The sequence below is a fragment of the Arachis hypogaea genome, chromosome 19 (assembly GCF_003086295.3).
Source record: "Arachis hypogaea cultivar Tifrunner chromosome 19, arahy.Tifrunner.gnm2.J5K5, whole genome shotgun sequence".
NCBI lineage: Eukaryota > Viridiplantae > Streptophyta > Magnoliopsida > Fabales > Fabaceae > Arachis > Arachis hypogaea.
Window position 1 is genome coordinate 115,343,268 of NC_092054.1, and position 26,877 is coordinate 115,370,144.

Consider the following 26,877-nt stretch of genomic DNA (forward strand, 5'->3'; position numbering starts at 1 on the left):
CAAAACATGATAATATTTTGTAACAATCTGTTTTATTTTGTTACAAATTATGTTAGTTTTTGTAACGATATGATGTTTTGTTACAAAATATTGTAATAATTTGTAACAAAAAAAAATAAGTTACAAAAATTCAAAACATTTTGTAACAATTTTTATTTTTGTTTCAAATACTCTAATTGTTTTGTAACAAAAAATTAATTTGTTACAAATTCAATATTGTTTGTAACAAGTTAATTATTTGTCATAAAATATAAGTATATTTTATAACAAATTCTTTTTTCAAAATGTTAAATACCTTAAAAATAAAAAAAATGTGTATATATTTTTTTAAAAATAATTTTATTTTGTTTCAAAAATTTAAATTTTTTACATAATGTATGTATTCATTAATTTTTAAAAATTATAAATATTATTTTATATTCTTTTAAATAATTAATATATAATTTTTATTAATAATCAGATTTTTAAAATTAACTAAAAATTAATTTATGTCACTTAAAGAAATTTTATTAAATTATAAATATAAATAAAAGTAACTAAATATAAAAGAAAAAAAACAAAATACTAAAAGCTGTAAAAAGGGATACACTTTAGTAAAAAATCCTAAGTCTCCCCACCCCCTCACTCACGAACACTCTGCGCCGTCTACCACTCCAGGAAGCGCAATGGAGATCTTGTCGGAAGAAGAAGGACCGGCGTAATTTTTGGAAAACGTTCTCTTTGTCGTCATCTCGTCTGTTATTACCGTCTCCTCCGCCGTTGTGTTGTGAACGGCAATCTGGTGGTCTTCGGTGGTCTTTGTCCCGTCGTGTGCGTTGTAAGATGCATAAATTTCAGAAAAAAATTTATTAAGAGCTAATTTTGATTCATTTATTTATTAAGTATTTTAATCTCAGAAATTATTTTATTAAAGATAATTAAAGTAAATTTTGATTAATTGAATTTAAAGTAATTTAAGGTTTTATATGATTTTATAATTATCGAATTATTTTCTATATTTAAATAATAAAGTTTAGCAAATATAAAATAATAAGAATTTTATATGATCTAATTTAAATAATTGAGATTTTAGAATTTAATACTTTAATTTTTATAAACAGAAAATAAATTATATTATTTCTAATTTTAAATTAGAATACTTGATTAAAAGCTGATTAATAAATTGATAATTGAGTAATATTTTTAAAGTAATTTTAAGAGATTAAATTAGATTTTAAATTTATACAATATACTTTAATTTTATTAAAAATTTACCAACCCCAATTTACCCAAAATTCTTAATTTCGCTTTTGTCCCAAATTAAACCATAATTCCCAAATTAAACCCTATAAACCCTAACCCTAATTAACCCATAATTTTCCCCTTTTACCCAGGAACCCTAGCGCAGCCTCTCCCTTTCACTTTTCCTCCTCTTCAGAGCAACTTCATCCCCCGTTCAGCCATTATCATCAAGTTTGATCATCACCACCTCATCACCACCGTTCACCCCCTTGCTCCTCAGCGAGCTCACTGCCTCAGCTACCCGAACCACCCTTCTCTTCTTCTTCCTCCTCTGCTCCTTTCTCTTCTCCTCTGTTCGCTGAACCATGGCTGAACCACCGTCGTCAGGGACCAGATAGCGTGCGTGAGGAAGGAGAAATCCATGTCCTTGTGTCCGTCGTCGTCTCTAAGTGTTCCTGCAGACGCCATCGTCTTCGCCACGAAGCCAGCGCCGCCATGGTCCTCGCCAAGAAGCCAGCGCCGCCATCGTCACCATCACGGACTGCTGCTGCGCGTGCCGTTGCCGCCGCCTCTGAGTCCGTCCCGTCGCTTGTGGGAGCCCGAGGAGAGACACGATCGAGAAGCCGCATCTTGTGGTCGCCGACAAAGAAATCACTGCCACCAAACCCCAGCCGAGCCGTCGCCATCGAACTAGGCAGAGAGGGAGAAAGTAACATCGTTGCCATTATTAGAAGGGAGCTCGACCATCCTTGCCGCTGGAGCTTGTCGCCGGAAGAGAGGAGGTGACGGCAGAGGAAGTTGCCACCGCTGTTTTGCCTCACCGAATGGCGCTGGAAAACCGCTCCTGCAGCCGCTGGAGGACTCCCCTGCAGTTGCCAAACCCTATCCCACTCCAGTTTGGGTTCCGACCATGGTTCGTTTATGCCGGGTTTTGTTCTTCTAGGTGTCGGAGCTGCTTTCATTGACAAGGATGCGCCTCTTGAAGATGAGAAAATTGAAGGTTGGACTTGTTTGTCAATTTCATTATTCTAAATAAATTTGCCCAAATTTCTTCATTGCAAATACAATCTGTTTTAAAATGGACAATTTTTTTAGTCTTCCTATGTTTTCCTGATAATGCAACACAGGGTCCTGAATCCTGATAATGTAAACTTCATTTTTAATTGATCCAATGTTGAGTACTATTGTTGTGTGCTTGTTAATACCACCAATACTTACTGATTTTAATTGTTCATTGCTTAGTCATGGTGATTCTTTTAATTATTGAATGCCAATGATATTTTTTCTTATAAATGATAATGAGTACTGGTTTGGGGTTTGGCTTGAAGCCTGAAACTTAATTGAACTGATTGTATTTGCCCACCTATCTACAGTGGCTGAAGATGATGCTTACTTGGTCAAGAAAATTGGCCAGAGTTTCCAGTATTCTAAAATAGAGGTATATTCCTCTTCTTATATTCATGAATAGTCAGTTTTGTTCCTTGTTAACATACATGCATCATCTATGTATGGAAGATTAAACATAGATCGAATCCATTTTCTTATCAAGGCAAGAAGGGAGGAACAAATCCAAGCTGCTCATGACGAAGCCATGTTTGGTGCTTCAGCACTTCCACCTCCTACCAGTACTGACAGTGAGCCTGAAAGGGAGAATGAGAAAAAAGTTGATAAAAAAGCTGTTGTTACAAGCCTCTTAAGTGAAACGGTAAGTGGTTTCACTGCAGACTTATGTGGATAAGCATGATGAGTCATTGAAGTAATCCTTGTATTTGTGTGTGCATTTGTTGTTGAATAATTTCTCACATTAAGTTGTTATTGCTGCTGATTTGTCCCCCTCATTGCTTGCTTATTGAATGATTGTTAAATTCAATGAGAAAGGAAATGCTGCTGAGTTATTATTATTTGTGTTGGAATAGATGATGGTTGCTGAACTGAGATTGGTTTTATTGATAAATCTGTTGCTGAAATCGTTTAGTTTGACTTGATTGATTTTCTGTTGAATTAATGGATAAACTGCTATGCTCCTGCTGCTTGCAAGTGTAATGGTTATTGACTTCAATGAATAGAATGCTGCCTAAATCCATTACCTTTGTTCATTTTACTATTTTGGATGCTGTATGATGGGCCATTGATTGCTGTTCTGCTGAGTGCTGCTCTGCTTCTTGCTGGTTGGATTGGTTTTAATTGTTTCCTCATGTTTTCTTGCTGGAATTGGCTTATTTACTTCCTTCCTATGAATTCATTATGATTTTTTGTGTTTTTAACTGTCAAAGAATTCATATGAAATTTGAATTGATTGATTGAAATTGTGAAATAGGCAAATTTACTGCTGAAATGCTGTCGAAATTTATTTTAAGATGTTTTCAATATTCATCTTTGATTCAATTAATTGATTGAGTTGGTATTTAATTTCTTTTGGTTTTCAACTGTTGCTAAGCTCAATTGATTGATTATCCGGCTAAGTGCTTCACTGTTTTGGTTGTTGGAAGCTGGAAGCTTCGGGTTTTGTTATTTACTATTTGGTTGTTGTCCTATTTGGTTGCTCAATTAAACTGCATTGTGTTGTTTGAAAGGGTGCAAGTTGTGCATTGGTTATGTTTGTTGGAACCGTGGACGGTGGAAATATCCAAGATTTAGGGAAGGTTCTGCCGAAATTTTTCTAAACATTTTGGATAAAACTTAGTGGAAAAATTATAATTAGTATTATATCTTGTTTCTAACTTTTTTGTTTCGGTTTTTCTTATTCACAGGAGTGCTGAAATGGTGACCATATGCTACCTTGAGGGCTCAAGAATGTTTTGATGCATAGAGACACTAATCTATGTTAGAACTTTTATGTTTTGGTTGAACTTTTATGTTAGAACTTTTATGTTTTGGTTGAACTAATCAATGTACTCACTAGCTAATGTTATTTTGCTTCAAGACAATTTTAGCTAAAAGGATCTTGTTTGATTTATGTATGTTTTTGCATATTATATACATGTAAACTTGCTTATTAAAAGCGTTAATATATTAGTTAATTTAAAAAATAATTTAGTAAATTATGCATGTAATTTATAATAAAAAAAAGTTGTTACAAAATAATTAATTTGCTTTTGTAACTAAAGAAAAAAATGTTACAAAATCATGTTACATTTTGTAACAAAATTTTTTGATAGGAAAAAAATTGACTGTCACAAAAAATACCTTCAAGATCAAAATTTGTTACCACTTTTGTAACGGCTTCTGGTTTTTTGTATCAGGAAAAATTGTTACAAAATATTGTATTAAATTGTAACAGTTCCATTTTTCGTTACAAAAACTTTTTGTAACGGGACTTACTGCAATGGACCCTTTTTTGTTACAAAAATCTTTTGTTTCAAAATTTCGACGTTTTGTAACAATATTTTTTATTGCAAATACGCCTTTTTCTTGTAGTGCTGTTACGGTTCGATCATCATAGTATGCTGAGGAATTCTCAGCTTTCGGGCGTGCGCATGTGGGAACAATGCGACTTTTGTTTTGATGATTTGTCTCTTACTGGAACTATGGAAGTTGATATGTGAAAGCAAGTATTTGGAATAACCTTTGAATAAAATAAACTATTTGAAGAAAATTGACATTTATGCAGTACCTTTACAACTTTGAATAGGTAAGCTAGCCTCATTAAAACCTCCTTGAGCAAAACCTAGATTTGGGAAAAATCTCTAGGTAGGAAAAAGAGTACCAGCATTCTGCAACTTGCTAACTATAGTATTGCTTTAGGGAGTTGACATTCCAAGTGCTAGGTAACTTTGTGCCATCCAATTGTTCCAAAACATATGCTCCTTTGCCGAGTATTTGATGAATTCGGTAAGGTCCCTCCCATGTTGCTACAAGCTTGCCATGTGAGGGTGGTTTTCGAGCTTCCTCGGTCTTTCTTAACACCAAGTCGCCAATCTGAAAAAATCTCGGCCTCACCCTTCTGTTATGTCGCTGGCCGAGTCGTTGTTGCAAGGCTTTCTGGCAAATTGCAGCTGTGTCGCGCACCTCCTCAATTAAATCCAGCTCAGCTCGTCGAGCATCATCATGAGAGTCTCCTTCCGTTCTTAACGAGCCTTGTGATATTTCGATCGGGATCATTGCTTCTGATCCATACACTAGACGAAATGACGTTTCTTTAGTTGATGAGTGTACCGTAGTGTTGTAACCCCACAAAATTTCCGGAATAAGTTCGGCCCAGAGATCTTTGGAGTCGTCGAGCTTTTTCTTTAGAGCCTGTAGGAGGACCTTATTCGCTGCTTTTGCTAATCTGTTGGACTAAGGATGTTCTACCGAGGAGAAGTGCTGTCTAATTTTTAAGTTCTGCAAAAAATTCTTGAAATTATGGTCGGTAAACTGGCGACCATTGTCAGTTACTATATGACGAGGTATACCGAATCTGCAAATTATCTTTTGCCAAACAAATGATATCATTTGCGCCGATGTTATTCTAGCTAATGGTTGAACTTCAATCCATTTAGAAAAATAATCGATTGCAACCACTAAGTATTTTACCTGCCTTAGAGCTGTAGAAAAAGGGCCGAGAATATCGATTCCCCAATGATTAAATGGCCAGCTTACCATTGACTGATGTAAGTTTTCGGCTGGGACGTTAATGCTCGGACCATGTTTTTGACAATGGTCACAATTCCGAACTTTTTTCTTACTGTCGTCCCATATGGTCGGCCAATAAAAACCAGCACGGAGGATCTTTTGCGCTAGACTTCTTGCGCCTGAATGTGTCCCGCAAATACCCTCATGAACTTCGGCTAAAGCTAAGTCAGCCTTTGACCTGTTCAGACATTTTAGTAATGGTCGAGAGTAACCCCGCTGGTACAATTTGTCATTTATTAGTATGAAAAAGATGCTTGTCGCTTGAATTTTTTCAAATCCTGGTTATTTGGTGGAAGCTCTCAATTCTTTAGATATCGGATGTATGGCTGTTGCCAGCTATCATGACTATCTATATGGAAAGTGCCGATGATATTTATGCTCGGCTCATGTAGGGTTGATTGCAGAAGTGATGCAGTGTGTGATTGGCTGGTAGCTAACTTAGATAATATATCTGCCTTATGATTTTGATCCCTAGCTATGTGAGTAATTTTGATATTTGAAAAACTATTCATTAATTGTTTTACCATGTCTAGGTACTTTAACAGAATATGGTCCTTTGTTTGAAAACATTGGTTTACTTGTTGAACGACTAGCAGAGAATCACAATAAACTTGTAAATTAAGAACTTGCAGTTCGATGGCTAACCTGAGCCCATCAATTAGGGCTTCGTATTCGGCCTGATTATTGCTGGCCTTGAAGGAAAACCGAAGAGAATGCTCAATGACAACCCCCTCAGGATTTTCCAGAAGTATCCCTGCTCCAGATCCTTGGGGGTTTGAGGCTCCATCAACAAATAGCCTCCAGTGTGCAATGTCAGCATCCGAGCTTGGTCCCGTAAATTCGGTGATGAAATCAGCGAGGTATTGTGACTTGACAGAGCCCCTTGGTTGATATTGAATATCAAAATCGGATAGTTCAATAGACCATTTGATTAATCTTCCTGCTAGCTCGAGCTTGGCTAGTATCTGACGCAGTGGTTGAGAAGTTCTGACATTTATTGTGTGACTTTGAAAATAGGGACGAAGACGCCGTGCCGAGAAGACTAGTGCGTAGGCGAGTTTTTCTAACCTCGGATAGCAAAGCTCGGCGTTCTGCAGTGACTTTCTCACGAAATAAACTGGCTGTTGTGCCTTCTCATTTTCTGCAACAAGGACAGAGCTAATTGCCATGTCAGTGATTGATAAATACAAGTATAACGGTTCTCTGAGCTTAGGCTTCTGTAAAACAGGGGGCTCAGAAAGAAATTGCTTTAAACTTTGAAAGGCGGTCTCACAATTTTCATCCCATCGAAAAGTGGTATTTTTTCGTAAACATTTAAAAAAAGCTAGGGATTTAGATGCTAAACATGGTAGAAATCTGGATAATGCCGCCAAACGCCCTGTTAATTGCTGCACTTCTTTAATGTTTGTGGGACTAGTCATATCAAGAATTGCTTGACATTTGTCCGGATTCGCTTCAATTCCTCGGCTAGTGAGGATAAAGCCAAGGAACTTGCCGCCTCGCACACCGAAAGCGCACTTCTCCGGATTAAGCCTCATATTATAAGCTCGAATTTGGCCAAAGATTTCAACAAGGTCGTCAACATGGGAATGGCCGACCTTTGTCTTGGCGACCATATCATCAACATATACTTCAATATTTCGGCCTATCTACTAGTCAAAGACCCTGTTCATCAGCCTCTGGTAAGTTGCACCTGCGTTCTTTAAGCTGAAAGGCATGACATTATAACAATAATTACCATACTCAGTTATAAAAGCTGTTTTCTCTTGGTCTGATGGATGCATGAAAATCTGGTTGTAACTAGAGTAAGCATCCATGAAACTCAAGGTACCATAACCACAAGAGTTATCTACTAAAGTGTCAATAGAAGGTAAAGGATATGCGTCTTTAGGACATGCTTTATTAAGATCGGTAAAGTCAACGCACATCCGCCATTTACCGTTGCTTTTCCTTACCATGACGACATTGGCTAACCAAGTCGTAAACCTGATTTTCCGGATAAAGTTTGCATTAATGAGCTTTTTGGCTTCGGCCATGGATGCCAGCCTTTTCTCGGTTCCGAGATTCCGTTTCTTCTGGGATACTGGTCGGGCCGCCGGGTTTATGGCCAATTTGTGAGTAATAACAGATGGATCTATGCCTGGCATGTCCCCTGATGTCCAAGCAAATAAATCGACGTTCTCGCGCAGGAAACGGATGAGCTTATCCTTCTCTTTGCTTTCGACGGAAGTTCCCACGAAAGTGAATTTCATAGGGTCGTCCGTCAGAAAAAGCTTTGTTAGGTCGTCGTTTGCTGTAGGACGATCTTGGAAGTCGACTCTGGGATCTAGTTCGGCTAATATTGGCTGCTCGGCGCTTATGGAGTTAACCCGCCGATCATTGCTTCTCTTGATAGGCTTGAGGCTTGTGTTATAGCAGTACCAAGCTTCCTGTAAGTCGCCGTGTATCGTAGCAACAACATTATTCTGCACAGGAAACTTTACACAAAGGTGGACTGTAGAAACAATTGCAGCAAATCGATTTAAAAAAGGTCGCCCGAGAATAAGGTTATAAGGGCTAAAACAGTCGACCACGAGATATTGAATATCTTGAGTTTTGGAAAGTGGTTGCTCACCGAGTGTGGTTTGTAACCACACTGAACCCATGACTGGAACCCGTTCTCCTAAAAATTCGACCAGATCCCCTACAGATGGCTGCAAAATGTTAGTACTTAATTTCATTTTCTCAAATGTAGCAAAAAATAATACGTCGGCGCTGCTGCCTGGGTCCAGCAGTACTTTCCGGACTATTAAGTCTCCTAATTGGATAGAGATGACAACAGGGTCATCCAAGTTTGTGTCAATGCAATTATAGTCGGCTGGACAGAAGGTCATCTCTGGGATGTCTTGTACGGGCTGAGCATTGTTGGTGGTATCCCCAACGGTCAACATGGCCCTGTACGTGCATTTTCTGGCCGAACTTGTGGGCCCACCTCCGGCATATCCTCCAGAGATGCAATTGATGATACCCCGTGGCTCAGCGGGGGATTTTTCTTTGTCCCTGGATGAGGACCCCATGGGAGATGGGTCCGTTGTAGGAATAGTCCTTTTCTGCATATGCCCTGCAATATATTTGTCAAGATGTCCTTGTCTTGCTAGGCGTTCAAGGAGGTCCTTTGCGATAACACATTCATCGGTTGTATGACCATACTTCTGATGAAATGTGCAATACTTGGATTTGTCAATATTCTTGGGTTCTGGGTAGCTGCCGGCCTTTCGAGGGGGTTTGATCAACTTGGAGTTCAGGATTTCCTTGATAATGTCATCTCTTTTGGCGTTAAACTGCGTATACGAGTCATATCGTGGGGTAGGCTTAAAACTTTTCTTGCTATCCCGAGGTTTATCGTCATCCTTTGTATTTGCCAACTTTTCAGCTTTCCTGGCTTGACGAAGTTCTTCAATATCTATTTGCCCCTTAGCTTTCTCACGAAATTCGGCTAGTGTCTTTGGCTTGGATACAGCGATGGTCTCCTGGAACTTCTCTGGGCGTAAGCCGCTTTTGATTGCATGTAAATGGACCTCGGGATGAAGGTTCGGAATTTTCATCGCTATCTTCGTGAAGTGGGTGATGTAGTCTTTCAGGCTTTCCTGAGGGCCTTGCTTAACAGTTGTTAAATAGTCGGAGCCGTGTAGATATATCGCCGATGCTGCAAAGTGATCCTCGAATTGCTTCGCCAGCTCCTGGAAACGTGAGATAGAATCCACAGGCAAAGAGCAAAACCAGTCAAGTGCAGGACCATCTAGAAAAGACGGAAAACATCGGCATAAAATAGGGTCGGATGCACCGTTAACGATCATAATAGATCGAAATTTTTTGACGTGTTGCTTCAGATCTCCCAGGCCATCATAGAGGGTTAACGTCGTAGGCAAGGTAAATTGCCTAGGAAGCTGAAAATTCATTATGTCAGCTGTGAATGGTCCCACAGAGTTGTCGGGTTCATTATCCTCGTCTTCAGGAGGAGCTTCATCATTACGAGGGCCACCACCTTCATCATCTTGGGGTGTTTCCGAGACATGCGTTGGTGTAGATTGTCGCTCATCATTGTCTCGTCGTCCATGGTGGTCGTTATTATGCTCGATACGAGCATTGACTAATTGCTCAATTTGTTGTTGCATCCTTTGATTTTCCTCCATCATACGTTGATTTGCCTCGGCCATTTGTTGGTTAGCTTGTTGAAGCTCGGTAACCATCCGAAGGAGCTCGGAAGGGGTGGGTGGTGGTGCATCAGCCATTGGAGCCTGTGAGAAATAAGCAAAGAAAGATCTTTAACTTCTCGGCTCCACGGTGGGCGCCAAATGTTCTTGCCTGGATATGGCCGAACTATAACTCGTTTCTTGGAAGCTATCAGCCGATCTCCTAGTACGTCACAATGAAGCTCGGCCGCCAAGTGAAGACAATGAGGGGAGCACCTGCAAAAAGCACTCCGACGCTCAAGTTAGTTTAAGAGAATAATTTAGGAAAAGTCTCTTTGTTTTTGAACCAACATACCTCGGCGAACTCCGATTATTCGTTTTTATAATTAAAAGATGATACTAATCGTTTAGGTATGAATTAATCGTGTTGTATGTAACCGACCAAGAACTTTATTGCCATAAAGTCGGCGGGGTAAATGCGCAGAAGTAACGTACCAATTAAAAAGGGGACTGCCGAACTATAACTCGTAACCGACGTATAACGGTAATATCACTTCCAAACCTTGCTATTAAGATGGAAGGTTTATCATCATTTTCTCTTATTAAATAGAAGCATTTATGTGAATAAGATCAGATTTACTATTTCTTGACACGGGCAACATACAATTTAATTCAATGGTCTACTTAATTATAGACGAGGTACACACTAGGCTTACAATTTATACAATGTACTTTCCTAAATATCACCATGTCTATATTCTGCAATTACAGCCTAATTAGGGAGAAAACTAACAAATTCTGTACGGCAAAAAGTTTTAACATATCTTGCGTATTGGGTGTCACTAATGTATACTATTTATTTTGTTAAAGAACTCGAAATAAAGTCCAATACAATAAAATTTGTTAATGGATAATGTTACAGGGCAACCCAATTTAATATTTTAGTGGGTAATTAATTAATAATATTTAAAAGTATAAATTAAAAGAAGATTCTATGGTGTTTACCAAAAAATTAATATAACATGTTGTCCTTATGTACCAATTGTTAAAGATTATTGGAGGCTATTTTTTTTAAATGAAAAAGAGAAAAGAAAGATTAAATTAAAGTAATATAATAAAAATTTTGAAAATTTTTTTAAATAAATAAATTAAATATTTTATTTATCAAAATATATTATTATAAAAATATTTATTAATTAATGTAATATTATTTATTCCATTTATATTAAAAATAAGATATATATACATATATTTTGTTTATACTATAAATAAAATAAATAAAATAATATAAACAAAATATTAAATATAGAAACATTTTTTGTGTGTGGTTAGTTTGAGTTTATTACTTATGTTAAGGTATTTCATCCATCCCATTTGTGGTTAGTTTGAATATTTTGAAAATGAAAATATAGAAACATTTTTTTTTTTGTGTGTGTGCGTGTGTTTGTATGAATAATCGGCACATTTTTGGGTTTGGGGAAGAGAGAGAATTGTTATCTAATCTTTTTATTGGGTCCAATGTTTAAACCAACGGAAACATTCTGTAATGGAAAAACGGGAAGGAATTTATTGATGTCAGCCCACTAAATAGCCCAGATAACTGCTAACATAATTAACCCATATTTGCTTCAACCCATAGATGCTAAGTTGAATACCTTTTTTTTTTTCTGTTTGGTAAGTAATATTTTTAGTCTATCCAATATTTTTCAAAATTTTTAAAATTGACTTCAACCTTTTATGACAAAAAAAAAAAAAAAGCTTCAACATTTAAGGGTGTGTTAGAGCACTACAAGACTTAGTTTAGTAGCAACTATGTTTGCTTTGGTGTGCACCGAGTTCAAATCTTAATTATGAGTAGGAAGTTAATATACAGAACCACAGAGAAGGGAAGGGGATGTGTATGCGTAAGGGTGTAAATTGACCAAAAAAAAGTTGTTAGAGAACACCGCTGAAAGATTATATTTACTTCAATAATTTTTATTTGTATGATTACTTTCTAAAATAATCGATTATTATTGACAACCAATTTATGTTTTGAATGTATGCGGTATAACAAGTATAAAGTATTAGCATGTATCTTGCATGAGAAAAATGAAAATTCCGTAATTTAATATCGATCTTTAACTTCAAATTTAATTCTTTCATCATCCATGTAATTAACATTAATATTTATAATAATTTATGCTAACTTATTATAGTCTTTAAATATCTTCCATGACAGTCTTGTATGGTAGAACATGATGAATTTTAAATAGAACAATGTTACATAGTCAGTAAATATTATTATTTTTTATCAATATTTAATTAGTAATAATTTATATCAATATTTACAAATATTTTATATATAAAAAAATAATTTATATCTATATTTACGAAAATTTTATACATAAATTAATATAATTTATATCCATATTTTTTAGAATTTATATATATAAATTAATAAAATTTATTTGTTAAAAATAATTTAATAATTATACTAACTAGATGATGACTAAAAATTGTTAGTCTAAAATTTTTTCTTCTAAATATTAATTTTTATCTTTTTATTATCCCATTTGATAGAATAAATGATAACTTGCCGTAAAAATAAGTCAATAGTTAAAAAATAGATAAAAAAATTAATTATTAGATATATTATCTTTATATTTGTAAGTACAGATATCTATATATGTCATGTATTTAATAATGACTTCTTGATCATAAATATATTCTATTATTTTCCATTCATTACTTTTTTTTTTTTATTTTATGATAAAATTATTATATCTATCTGTTTATATTACTTTATCTTTTACTCTCTCCTCCAGTGTCCCTAACAAAAAAAAAAAAAAAAAATCTTGAAATTACCCTTATGTTTACCAAATATATAGTCTTATATTACATTTTCAAGAAATATTTTCTACATATTTCTGTTAATGATAGTATTAAATTTTACGATCATAGTATATATACAAAAAATTAACCATCACATATAAAAATATATACTTAATAAATCATAAATTTTTTTTTGATATATTACTGTAAATAAATTTAATTATTAATTTATTATAAATCTAAATATTTTACTTTCTCGTAGCAAATAATTATTTATTTGAAAAAAAATTTGAATTAATATATATAAATATATAAAATACAGAATAATTAATTTTTAGTGTACATATAATATTTTTGTAATTGTGAATAGCCTATACTTTTTCATGGAATAGCAAAACAGATTTACTTCCTATTTTCAAAATTATAATCTCCACTTACATAATCCATCATTTTTGTGAGACTATCCATTAAATTAGTTTAATCAGTTTTCTATTCTTATTTTATATTTAATTTTTTATCATCTGTTTTATTTTAAAACAGAGAATATCTTGTGAAAAAAGAAATTTTATATCCTTTCAAATAAAAAACTAACATTAAAATAATTTCAATCACGAATCGAAATAGAATATACCATATTATCAGGTGCATAAAGAGATAATAGCATTTTAATTAAAGATATTTCGTAAAAAAGCTACAACAATTACAATCGTCCAACATTTATCAACCACTACTATTAATAATAGAACGCCAATGACGACGTTACTATAAGAAAAATGTTGAGTATCATTGGATTTATTGTTACAGAGTAGTAGTGAATTTATCATTGCATGTACTGGCAGTAACGATGTTGAATTCATAAGGTTAACTAATTACTGGCAGATTATGCTTTCCGACGGTAAAATTTGGAGGGAAAATAAATTAAATTGGCGTGTCCTTTACCGTCGAATAAATCCGACAGTAACATCAATTAGTGAAACATTGCGTTTTGGTGTCCCGCAATGGGTTACCATCGAAATTTTCCGACGATAAAGGGACGTAAATTCAAATCACGAACCCTCTTCCCCCTCATTCGAAACCATCACCACCATCCCCCCCCCTCTCTCTCTCTCTCTCTCTCTCTCTCTCTCTCTCTCTCCTTTCAGTGTCGCTGTCACCACCATCTGCCGCCACAGTCGAGACCACCACCGTCGGCACCCTCTTTCCGTCGCCTTCAACCCACCACCGATCTCTCTCTCTCTCTCTCTCTCTCTCTCTCTCCCCTTCCAATGTCACCATCACCACCATCTGCTGCCACCGCCGAGACCACCACCGTCGGCACCCCTCTCTGTCGCTGTCAACCCACTGTCGACCCCTCCTTCTTCTCCTTTTTCCCCTCTGGTCCTCTCTCCTCGCGCCGTCAAACGACCCTCGCCCCCTGCCATCATCGCGCTGCCGCTGCCCAGCCTTCGACGAGTTCCCCATCCTTTGGCGACCACCTTTCTGCCACCTGTAGCTTTGGTGACCACCGTTCTGCCACCGTTCTGCCGTTCTGCATTTCAGGTTTCTTTAAAACTCTATTTCTTTTCTTCTTCAAATTCTGTTTTGGTTAGGTTGTTTCATTATTCTAATTTTAGTTAGTTAATTTAGTTAGAGTTAATTTTTTGATTTTATTGGATTTTAGGTGGTTAGGATAAGTTAGTTTTAGGATTGTTAGTTTGTGTTATATTGGTGAAAGTGTTAAAAATTGACTGAATTGATGGATAATGTTGTTGATTTTGTGTTGAATATGCTGAATTTATGTGAATTGATGTTAAAAGACTATTTGTTTTGTTGAACAATTGCTGAAATTTGGTTAAATAATATTGACTTGAAGAAAAGGCTATCAACTGTTACTTAGCTGCGTTGATTTTGCATTTTTGATGTATGTGCTTGCCAAGTGTTCGCTTATATGCCTCTACGTTTATTATCCATTTTAAATTACATGTTGTAGCTACCATGTGATTTAAGATGTTTGATTTTTACTTGGTATAGTTAATTAAATCTGTTTGTGATATAGGATTGTAACACATTGGATATTATTTGCTAATTGAGTTTTGTGTATGTATGTTGTGTGTAACTGCCAAGTTTTTTGATTGAAGTATTTTTCACACTTAGTATTTGATTTAGATCCAATAATGCACATTATGGTTGATATAGTTATATTCTAAGATAGTTGTTATTCAGATCATCAAATGTTGAACTTAATGTTGTGGTATTAGTTATAGGAATTACCTAGGTATTGTTATAATTTATTGTTGATTTGTTGTGCTGAATTTTTGTTAATTGATATGCTATTTGTAGACATGACGATAGATAGAGGTGTTGTAGATCAGGCTGCTAGTCGAGATCATAGCCGTGGTCGGGATAGAGGGAAGGTTTCTTCCGGTAACCCCGGGACTTCTGGATCCTCTCCCTCTCCTTCGATCACTCCGGTGATGCCACATGTTGCGTGTTTAGTGGACCAGCCGTTCATCATGGTCCCTAACCCCAACTACATGCCTTCGTCTACGGTGATGATGTCACCTCCTATCGCTTAGCAGTCTGCATCCACGACGACGCCACCTCCAGCGATGGATGCCGCGGCCCCAGAGTCCAGCCACAGAAGTGAGGCAGCTGATGCCACTCCACCACCTCCCATTGTACGCATGAGGATTTGGCCTGATGGTAGCATGGGGGTAAGTATCACTTTGAGTATCATGTATTTGTCGTTTATGGTTATTGCTAAAAGTTCCTGAAAATTGATTCCTGTTTAATGGATTTAAGTTTATTTGGTTGCCTGGTTATTGTTTTCCATTTACTGATTATGGTTATTGCTGAAAGTTCATGAAAATTGGCGCGTGTTTAGTGGATTTAGGTTTAGTTGGTTTCCTGGTTTTTGTTTCCCATTTACAAAATATGGTTATTACTAAAAGTTCATGAAAATTGATTCCTGTTTAGTGGATTAGGTTTAGTTGGTTGCCTGGTTATTGTTTCTCGTTTACTGATTATGGTTATTGCTAAAAGTTCATGAAAATTGATTCCTGTTTAGTGGATTTTGGTTTAGTTGGTTGCCTGGTTATTGTTTCCTATTTACTGATTATGGTTATTGCTGAAAGTTCATAAAAATTGATTCCTGTTTAGTGGATTTAGATTTAGTTGGTTGCTTGATTTTGGAATTGCCATTTTGTTTTGGTTGTCGGTTGTTGTTAGGTTTGCACCGACCACCTGACGAGTTGACAAGCTGGTTCGACCGGAAATAAAGAAGGCTCTATTAGTTCATTAGGAGACCGATGAGGGATTCAGGCACCGGTGTCTGACCAACAGAGCTAACAGAGCATCAGCCAGGTCGTCCAAGTATATCGGCAGCTTAGCAACCTTCATAAAGACCAAGGTCAAGCTGGTATGCAGTGACTTTAATTTTATTAATAACTTAGTTATATTCTTTTGCATATCATTACTAGACATCCTAATCATTTTGTATTTCAATGCAAAATGTGCAGTCGTAGTCATTGGATCACAAGGTGACATTGGCAGAGACGTTTAAATACACTCACACGTTAAAGGAGAACAAAGAGATCAGTAGTCTCAGGACCATTATGTGAGTAAACATACATCTGATTATCTTCTGCTAAAAGATTTTTAGAGGTTAACTATATATCTGCCGTACTAATCACAATAACTTGTGTTACATAGGAGTCCTACACACAGAGGCTAGAGGCCGTGACTCAGCAGTCTTACCAAAGTGGGGAGGACACCGCCGCCGATGGCTTTGCAGCTTCAGTCGTCAATCCTGATGCGATTTGGCGTGAGACCGCCTCAGCACCGTACAAGAACCGTGTATACGGGGTGGGGTCGTTGATAAACCCCATATTTGGAGTTTATCTTGTGCTTCATTTAAGAAATTTTATGATCTTTTACCCACATTTATTCAATGAAATAGTATAGTTTCATGATTATCTCCTAATTTGTGCTTAAGTGTGAAAACATGCTTTCTAGGTCGTTAATTGTTGATTTTAACTCACCTTTGATTCCACTAGATACCTTGATTTGTTTGTTAAGTGATTTCAGGTTGAAAAGGCTAGGAATGGATCAAAGGAGTGAAGAGGAAAGCATGCAAAGTAGAGAAATCATGAAAAGCCAAAGAATTGAGAAACATCATCCACGCGCACGCGCGGATCCCGAGAACTTCAAGGGGCGCGTACGCGCACTGTACGTGTACGCGCCGGTGGGCACACGTGATTTTTTAATAGAAAACGTGCCCAGCGATTTCTGAGAGCTGTGGGGCCCAATTTGCAACCAACTTTGGCGCCAAAATGGATTTAAAGGACCAAAGATTGAAGGGAAAGAAGAACATTTAGCATCATTTACACACATTAGGATTAGTTTTAGTAAGTTTTAGAGAGAGAAGCTCTCACTTCTCTCTAGAATTAGGAGTAGATTTAGTTCAATAATCTTAGATCTAGGTTTCAATTTATGTTTTCATCTACTTCTACCTTTCAATTCCTTGTTTCTACATCTTGTTCTTCTATTCTTTTGTTGTAATTTCCTTTATGTTGTTTCTATGTTTTGTTGTAGATCTACTCTTGTTCCTTCTCTTTTCTTTCAATTCAAATTGAGGTAATTCATACTAATTGTGTTTCTTTTGATTGCTTTTGTTAATTCTTTGCAATAATTGTTGTTAGATTTCATTCTTGTTATATATTTACCATGCTTTCCTTTCATACCTTCCAAGTGTTTGTCAAAATGCTTGCAAAGATTTTAGAGTAGAATTTTATGTTCTTGGCTTGGGAAGGTAACTTAGGAACTCTTGAGTTACTAATATCCAAGTGATTGACGATTGGGAGCTGTTAACTCTAGATCTCACTAATTGAATTGGTGGAGAACTAGGACTTATGGACTTGGATTGACATAGCTCATTTGACTTTCCTTTATTAGTTAGAGGATGACTTAATGGGGTTGATCCTTGCCAATTCTCATGTTGTGGTTAGTGATAGGGATAGAGATCCTTGACCACCAACCCTTGCCAAGGCCTTTTTGTTATTTGAATTTCATTGTCATTTACTTTTCATGTTTCTCATCCAAAAACCCCAAAACAACTCATAACCAATAACAAGACACTTTGTTGCAATTCCTAGGGAGAACGACCCAAGGTTCAATACTTCGGTTTATAATTTTAGGGGTTTGTTTTAGTGACAAACAAATTTTTGCATGAAAGGATTATTTGTTGGTTTAGAAACTATACTTGCAACGAGACTTCAATTGTAAATTCTAAACCGTCAAAAAAGTCCTCTCATCAAAATGGCGCCGTTGCCGGGGAATTGCAATGGTGTTGTGTTATTGGTTATTGTATATATGTGAATATTGTGAATAGCTTGATTTTTAGATTGCTTGTTAGTTTTTGCTAGCTTTAGGACTTTGTTTCATTATTTTTTATTAGTTTTTGTTTCTTATTTTCTCTTTTCATTATGAATTCTCACTTTGGCTATGAGTTTGGTTCTAATTATGTTGTAGGTAATGGGAGCTACAATGAGGATGTATATCAAGGATGGGACAATCAAAGGTGGGAGGAGCCATATGCATATGATCAATTCTTATGGCAACAACCTCCACTAATACACTATGAACAAGAGCCATTCTATGATGCAAATCAATCCAATGGCTATGGTGAATCTCCTTGTGACTTTCAAGAACCACCACCATATGCCTATGAGCCAAATCCTCAACATAGCCATCTACCACACTCACAAGCCTCTTCTTACCAACCACCTTCATATGACCCTAATCCATATCCACCATTCCAACAACCATATGAGCCATATGAACCACACATAGAGCCACCACCACTCCAACATCAACCTTTTCAAGAGTCACCCCCTCCATACCATTACCAAGACGATCCACCTCCAATGTATGTAAATTTTCAACCACAAGATGAATACTACTTTCCACCACAACCTCCCATGGATGAATACTCATGTCCTTCAATCCAAGAGCCATATGACCCTACTCATGATATCCAAGAGGAACAAGAGTCAATGGATCGTCTCAAAAAAATATTGGATCAACTTCAAGCAACCATGGAGCGTGTTGTGCAATAAGTGGAAAGAGTGAAAATTATTGAACCACCACAACTCTACCAAGAAGAACCACCTTCCTACTATGAACCCTTCCCCCAAGATCATGAACCCTTCCATCCACCCCAACCTCTAATGGATGACATCCTTGATGTTCTTGTTCAAGGACAAGAGGAGATGAAAAGGGATGTGCGACAATTTACGGCTGCCTTGGACGAGGTGGTAAACCGGTTAGCATCCCAATGCTTGAACACTCACGGAACTCCCATGGCTACATGTGGAGAATCAAATGAAGAGCATAACATAAAGGAGAGATTGGTAGAGAATGAGGGGTGTTGCTTTGTATTGGAACAATTGGAGGAAGCTTTAATTGTTGAAGACAAGGAAGAAGTGGTAGAAGACTTAGGAGATGCGGAGCCTCCTTGGGAACATAGAGTTGAAGAAACCCCCTCCAAGAAGAATGAATTTGATGCTAAGGAGGAATGTGCACAGCCTCCAAGGCATATCCTTTATGAAGACTTGGATGGGATAGAGCAAGAATTGAGTTCCCTTGGTGATGAAGACCAAGCATCAAAGCTTAGTGGTGAAGAATCCTTTGAGCATGAAGAACCTTCTCCCGATGGATTTGAAAGCGTTGTGGAGGTAACATTTTCTCACCCTCCCATTTATGATTTGAGTAAAGGAAAAGGTTTAGATAAAATTGTTGAACAAAGAATTGAGATTAAGAGATCTTGTGAGGAGGAGGAGATTCTTAGAAAAAGGAGGACGGGAGTTGGAACGCTTTGTCAAGACCCTTAGAAGCTTCTTTACCTAGGTTGCCATCTACTCCTTCACTTGAGTGGGTGAAATTCATTTCTATTAGCTTTATTATCCCACTTGAATATGGTTTGCTTGAAACAGATGGCCAACTTAGGGAATTTTGTGGGATGAAGCGTAAGCAAAAAAGGTTTTATGGTTGGCGTTGTAAATCAAGGCTCATTATGGTCGATGCATCAAAGATGGAATATAAGGGTTGGAATAGAGCTCAACTAGATGGGTCTAGGAGGATTGTTGAGTATTTCATTGAGAATTCTTCTTGATTGCCACCCGGATGGACTAATAATGATAATCAACTTCAAGACGGGTGTGAAAACAAAGTATGGGATTCTGGATTACAAAAAGAGGATCAACTTTGGGAGCCCCAGGCTTGTGAAGAACTCCATCAAGACTTGGCTCAATCCATGAGGAATCTTGGGGCACAATGGAGAACCAAGCATTGGTGAAAGTTCCAAGATGAATTCAAGCACAAGCCACCTTGAGAGGAGCTCCCCATAAGTCCAACTTAAGGACAATAAACAAAAGTGCTAGGTGGGAGACACCCCACCATGGTAACACCTTTTCATTGTTTCTTTTGTAAATATTGGTAGAATTAGTTTAAATTCATGTTTTAATTGATTTGTTGAGTTTAGTTGATAGTTTAGCATGTTAAATAAGGTTTTATGGTGTTTCGGTAGCTGTTTGGAGGTTTGGAATGCTTGGATTGGTGCAAAAATATAGAAAATTTTTTGAAAAAATAGAGCACCATCCGCGCATACGCGCACTACGCGCATACGCGTACATCAAGCATTTTCACCTACCTGCACGCACGCGCCATGTACGCGTACGCGTGGATTAAGAAATTCCACCCCAAGCCAAAAACCCGAGAGTTGTGCGAACGTTGTGCGCACATTGTGCCTTTGGCACAAAACAACTCGCGCGTACACACACATGACGCGTACGCGCCACTCTCATAATAAGGCATCCGCGCGCACGTGCCATGTACACGTACGCATCGCATCCATTGCACCACCATCCGTGTGCGCGCCATGCGCGCGTACGCGCGGATGTCCTTCCTTCAACACATCTCTTTTCTTCTCCTCTTTCCATTTCTTTCCTTCTCCTTTCTTCTTCCCTTCTTCTACTCCTCATCCAACACTCTCAAACACCATTGATAACAATTTATTTTAGTTAGTTAGGTTAGTTATTTAGTTAGTTAATTAGTTAGTTTTCATTTCATTTTCTCTTTTTCATTGTAAGTGTTGGATTGTTATTCTTGTTTACCATTAACTGCTGCTGAGTATTAAAAAGGGAGGTTATCTTAACATCATTATGTTTATAATCTTTGTTGGATTCTATTGTTGAGGTTATATTTTGCTACTTGGTTTTGAGTTTTTCATGCTTACCTTTTAAGAATACCAAGTGATGAGAATTGCCTTCGAGCTTGTAACTCTTCTTGAATTGCATGAATTGGCCACCATGTGATTTGAACCCTATTCTTTGATTAGGCAATCTCTTGAAAATGGATGGTGTGCATTTACTTTAATGCATTGTATTTCACGATCATATGCATCTATATGCCTTTAGCTTGAATGCTTTCATGCTTCTTTAATGCTTGTTTTACCTTACAAGTTTACTTAAAGCATTTCAAGCACATTAGGATAAGTGAAGTGCATGCTCATTTATGCTTCTTTTGTGACATAGCTTTTTATGCTAGTGTATGTTCTAGACCGCATGCATCTTGGACTTGACACATCTACTTTCCTTAATGTGACACTAATTCACTCACTTTATTCTAGTGATTAGTACCTTATTCCAACAATGTATGCTTCCGTGCTTCTGTATTTTCTTATGTTATGGTGTTATTTTCTACTTTTCATGGTTGATGCACCATGCAACCACGGAAGCGGAAGAAAGAACGCACAATAACCGGTTGATCTACCAGCTAAAGGTAGCAATCCGGAGAGTCGTCGTACCCCCTTGCTCATCTTTGAGTGCACCGAGGACGGTGCAAACTTTTAAGTGTGGGGAGGTCGTCTGACCGGTCGGTGATTTTGGGTGACAAGTTTCTAATCCCAACACTTTTGCATTTCATACTTTTAGGTTTTTAGGATTTTTACTTGTATTTTCTTATTTCGCATATATATACACAATAAGCTTAGTCAAAATAATGAGATTTTTCAAGAATTCTATCTATAGGGCACCAATTGATTTGAGTGAAAACCTTTCTTTGAACTTGCTTGAATTATATATATATATTGTGGAACATGTTTTGAGCTAAGAACACACAACCTAGTAAGATTTGAGCCTAATTGTGTGGTTACATTATATAACCACTTATTTTCCTTTCTTGTGTGCATTATTCTCTTCCTATGATTGTGATATTTGATTTGTTTGATTCTTTATGTCCATTATTTTGTGTATTCATGCATTTATATGATTGAGACCATCATTTCAGTTAGCCCACTTACCCAAATAGCCTACCTTTTATCTTCCTTTGTTATCCAAATTTGAGCCTACGATTAACCCACTTGTTCTTATTTTAGCACATTACAAGCCTTAAAGTGAAAAACAATAAATGTCCTTAATTTGGATCTTTGATTAGCTTAGGCTAGTGAGTGTGAGTATCATTCAAGTGTGAGAAAATTTGGGATATTGGGTGAATAAAAGGGTAGTTTTTATTTTGTATTTCTATATTTGGGAATTGGGTGCATACTCATGTATTGATAAAATGTATAGACCTTATGCATTGATGTTCTTGTATATAGTTTGAAAGAAAGAAAGAAAAAAAATGAGAAAAACAAAAGAAAAAGAAAAAGGAACAAAAATAAGAGCATGGAAAAGAAAAGAAAAGAAAAAATAGAAAAAGAAAGAAACAAATAAAAAGAAAGAAATAAAAAGGGGACAAAATACCTCAAAGTGAAGCTCAATAAGAGTCAATGCATAAGTGTTGTGAAATGAAAAGGAAATGCATGAGTATGTGAAAAAGTGAGAAAAATGGGTAGTTAGGTTAGCTTTGAAATTGTATAGGATGTCATAGGTTAGGTGAGAAGTTTAAGCTTATCAACGATTCAAATTTCAAGCTCACTTAACCATATATGCATCCTACCTTGACCCTAGCCCCATTACAACCAATGAAAAGACCTCATGATACTTGTATGCATGCATCGAATCAATGTTGATTGTTAGAAGAAAAACAAATCTTAGAAAGCATGATTAGGAGAGAATTGAGTGAATCGACCCTAAACACTTGAGCGAATAGAGTGCAAACACTACCGGTGAGGGTTTGATGCTCAATTACATGTTTTCACCTACAATCATCTCTTCTTGCAAGTTTGTAAAAATATTTAATAACTCAATTCAATTGTGATTAGGATTGACACAGTTGTTAATACCTTTAGCCCTTGTGCATATATGCTTCTTGGAAATTGATTTATTTTGGCCAAGTAATCGCATTCATGTAGATAGTTGCATATAGGTAGTTTGCATATAGTTTAGTTTCATTGAATAAATGCCATACCCTTACTTCATTCTTGGTTTAAGCATGAGGACATGCTTGGTTTAAGTGTGGAGAGGTTGATAAATCCCATATTTAGGGTTTATCTTGTGCTTCATTTAAGGGATTTTATGACCTTTTACCCACATTTATTCAATGAAATAGTATGGTTTCATGATTGTCTCCTAATTTGTGCTTAAGTGTGAAAACATGCTTTCTAGGTCCTTAATTGTTGATTTTAACTCACCTTTGATTCCACTAGATGCCTTGATTTGTTTGTTAAGTGATTTCAGGTTGAAAAGGCTAGGAATGGATCAAAGGAGTGAAGAGGAAAGCATGCAAAGTAGAGAAATCATGAAAAGTCAAAGAATTGAGAAACATCATCCACGCGCACGTGCACGGTACGCGCACGCGTGGATCGCGAGAACTTCAAGGGGCGCGCACGCGCACTGTACGTGTACGCACCGGTGGACGCACGTGATTTTTTAATAGAAAACCTGCCCAGCAATTTCTGAGAGCTGTGGGGCCCAATTTGTAACCAACTATGGCGCCAAAATGGATTTAAAGGACCAAGAATTGAAGGGAAAGAAGAACATTTAGCATCATTTACACACATTAGGATTAGTTTTAGTTAGTTTTAGAGAGAGAAGATCTTACTTCTCTCTAGAATTATGAGTAGATTTAGTTCAATAATCTTAGATCTAGGTTTCAATTCATGTTTTTATCTACTTCTACCTTTCAATTCCTTGTTTCTACATCTTGTTCTTCTATTCTTTTGTTGTAATTTTCTTTATGTTGTTTCTATGTTTTGTTGTAGATCTACTCTTATTCCTTCTCTTTTCTTTCAATTCAAGTTGAGGTAATTCATACTAATTGTGTTTCTTTTGATTGCTTTTGTTAATTCTTTGTAATAATTGTTGTTAGATTTCATTCTTGTTATAGATTTACCATGCTTTCCTTTCATACCTTCCAAGTGTTTGTCAAAATGCTTGAGAAGATTTTAGAGTAGAATTTTATGTTTTGGCTTAGGAAGGTAACTTAGGAACTCTTGAGTTACTAATGTCCAAGTGATTGACGATTGGGAGCCATTAACTCTAGATCTCACTAATTGAATTGGTGGAGAACTAGGACTTATGGACTTGGATTAACATAGCTCATTTGACTTTCCTTTATTAGTTAGAGGATGACTTAATGGGGTTGATCCTTGCCAATTCTCATGTTGTGGTTAGTGATAGGGATAGAGATCCTTGACCACCAACCCTTGCCAAGGCCTTTTTGTTATTTGAATTTCATTGTCATTTACTTTTCATGTTTCTCATCCAAAAACCCCAAAACAACTCATAACCAATAACAAGACACTTTGTTGCAATTCCTAGGGAGAACGACCCGAGGTTCAATACTTCGGTTTATAATTTTAGGGGTTTGTTTTAGTGACAAACAAATTTTTGCATGAAAGGATTATTTGTTGGTTTAGAAACTATACTTGCAACGAGACTTCAATTGTGAATTCTAAACCGTCAAGAAATCCACTCATCAGTCGTTCTTCGCCAGCAGCATCCATACCTCCACGTTGAGGCCGTTGTCAGGCTCTGCCATTAATCGAGCTGTCAAGTCCGAGGAAGGCGTGGATTTGAGGCTGTAGGTGCAGGAGATCCAACGCAGCCTTCATCAGCAAGCTCAAGAGATGAACGATTATTGGGAGAGGTATCAGAAGATCCTCACCCGCATGACGTCTACAGATAAGCTCAGGCTAGAGTAGAGGGAGTCGCTGGACCGGCTTCAGCATATGGAGGCTCAGGTGGAGGTGTGATGATTGGACTTTTGACGATTTAGAATTCACAAATGAGTCTCGTTGCAATATAGTTTCTAAACCAACAATAGTCCTTTCATACAAAAGATTGTTTGTCACAAGTACAAACCCCTAAAATCTATAAACCGAAGTATTGTAACCTCGGGTCGTTCTCCCTAGGAATTGCAAACAAGTGTTCTTGTTATTGGTTATGGAGTTTATTTGGGGTTTTTGAGATTTTTGACAAGAAATATAAATTGCAAAGAAAATAAACTAATAACTAACAAAGCTCTTGGCTAGATATGAGAACTAGAAGTCCTATCCTAGTTATCCTCCTCAATTGTGACCACAAATTTTCCATTGCTACCACTTAGTTAACCTCTAACCATGGAGGAAAGTCAAGTGGATGAATCAACTTGATTCCACAAGTCCTAGCCAACTCCCAAGGGAAAGACTAGCTTTAGTGGTATCCAAATCAATTAGTAACTTCTAATTATCAATCAACAAAGGAATTAGATAACTCAAGCGTCACTAATTACTCCACCTAGGTCAAGAGGAACAAAATCTACACTAAAATCCAACCAAGCATTTCATCATACACTTGGAAGGCACTAAAGAAAAGCATAGTAAATGGATAACAACAATAAAATCTAACAACAATTATTATAAGAAATCAATAACAACAATCAAAAGGGACACAATTATTATGAATTACCTCTAATTGAATTGAAAGAGAAGAGAAGGAACAAAAGTAGATCTACAACAAAGCATGGAAACAAAATAGGAGAGATTACCACAAAAGAATAAAGGAAGATGAATCTATCAACAAGAATTGAGAATCAAAAGTAGAAGAAGGCATGAATTGAAACCTAGATCTAAGAACTAATCCTAATCCTAATTCCTAATCCTAGAGAGAAGTGAGAGCTTCTCTCTCTAAAACTAACTTTACCTCCAAAAATTAAACTAAACTAAACTAATGTGTGAAAGTATGTTAATTCCTCTTCAATCCTTGGCTTAATAGCATCAGAAATGAGTTGGATTGGGCCCACAAGGCTTTAAAATTCGCTGGCCACGAGTTGCTTTAAGTGGATCATATGGCAGCAACATTACGTGCGAGTACAGTGCACGTACGCATCACCATACGTATAGCAACTATGGCAAATCTTATATCGTTTCGAAGCCCTGGATGTTAGCTTTCCAACACAACTGAAACCGCATCATTTGGATCTTTATAGCTCAAGTTATGGCCGATTGAGTGCAAAGAGGTCGGCTTGACAGCTTTTGCGATTCCTTCATTTCTTCATGAGTTCTCCATTTTTACATGCTTTTCCTTCATTCCCTTGATCCAATCTTTACCTCCTAAATCCGAAATCACTTAACAAACATATCAAGACATCTAATGGAATCAAGGTGAATTAAATTTATCTATTCTAAGTCCTAAAAAGCATGTGTTCACTCTTAAGCACAATTAAAGGAGAAGTTATAAAACCATGCTATTTCATTGGATAAATGTGGGTAAAAGGTTATAAAATCCTCTAAATTCATCACAAGATAAACCCTACAAATGGGGTTTATCAACCTCCCCACACTTAAACCAAGCATGTCCTCATGCTTAAACCAAGAGAAAGCAAATGGTATCAATATTTATTCAATGTGAACTAATCTAAATGCAACCTAAACTATATGCATCTATCTATATGAATGCAACTAAATACAAAATGGTTCTACCTACTTGGTTAAAAAATAAATTAATCTCTAAGACATACATGTACAAGTAGGGCTAAGGTCCCATGACGACTCATGAATCCTACCAATTTAAATATCAAAATAAAGTTCAAGTAGACTTGCACGAAGAATGCTCATGAAAGCCGGGAATCAAGGAATTGAGCATCGGATCCTCACCGG

The 26,877-nt window shown here is 36.6% G+C and overlaps 1 protein-coding gene and 1 long non-coding RNA gene across 2 annotated transcripts; one reads left to right on the forward strand and one right to left on the reverse strand.

The window, feature by feature from the left end:
* Nucleotides 1–2,599: 2,599 nt before the first annotated feature.
* Nucleotides 2,600–4,119, forward strand: LOC140182008 (uncharacterized). Its single transcript, XR_011877777.1, has 3 exons — nucleotides 2,600–2,659; nucleotides 2,771–2,926; nucleotides 3,972–4,119. It is a non-coding gene; the product is annotated as an uncharacterized lncRNA (long non-coding RNA).
* A 3,368-nt stretch (nucleotides 4,120–7,487) lies between these two features.
* Nucleotides 7,488–10,106, reverse strand: LOC140182320 (uncharacterized). Its single transcript, XM_072228482.1, has one exon. It carries the CDS (start codon nucleotides 10,104–10,106, stop codon nucleotides 7,488–7,490), a length of 2,619 nt encoding a protein of 872 aa, XP_072084583.1.
* Nucleotides 10,107–26,877: the final 16,771 nt, after the last annotated feature.

Excerpts from the sequence above, each read along its gene's own strand:
- LOC140182320 (XM_072228482.1), bottom strand. The coding sequence starts at position 10,106 with ATGGCTGATGCACCACCACCCACCCCTTCCGAGCTCCTTCGGATGGTT.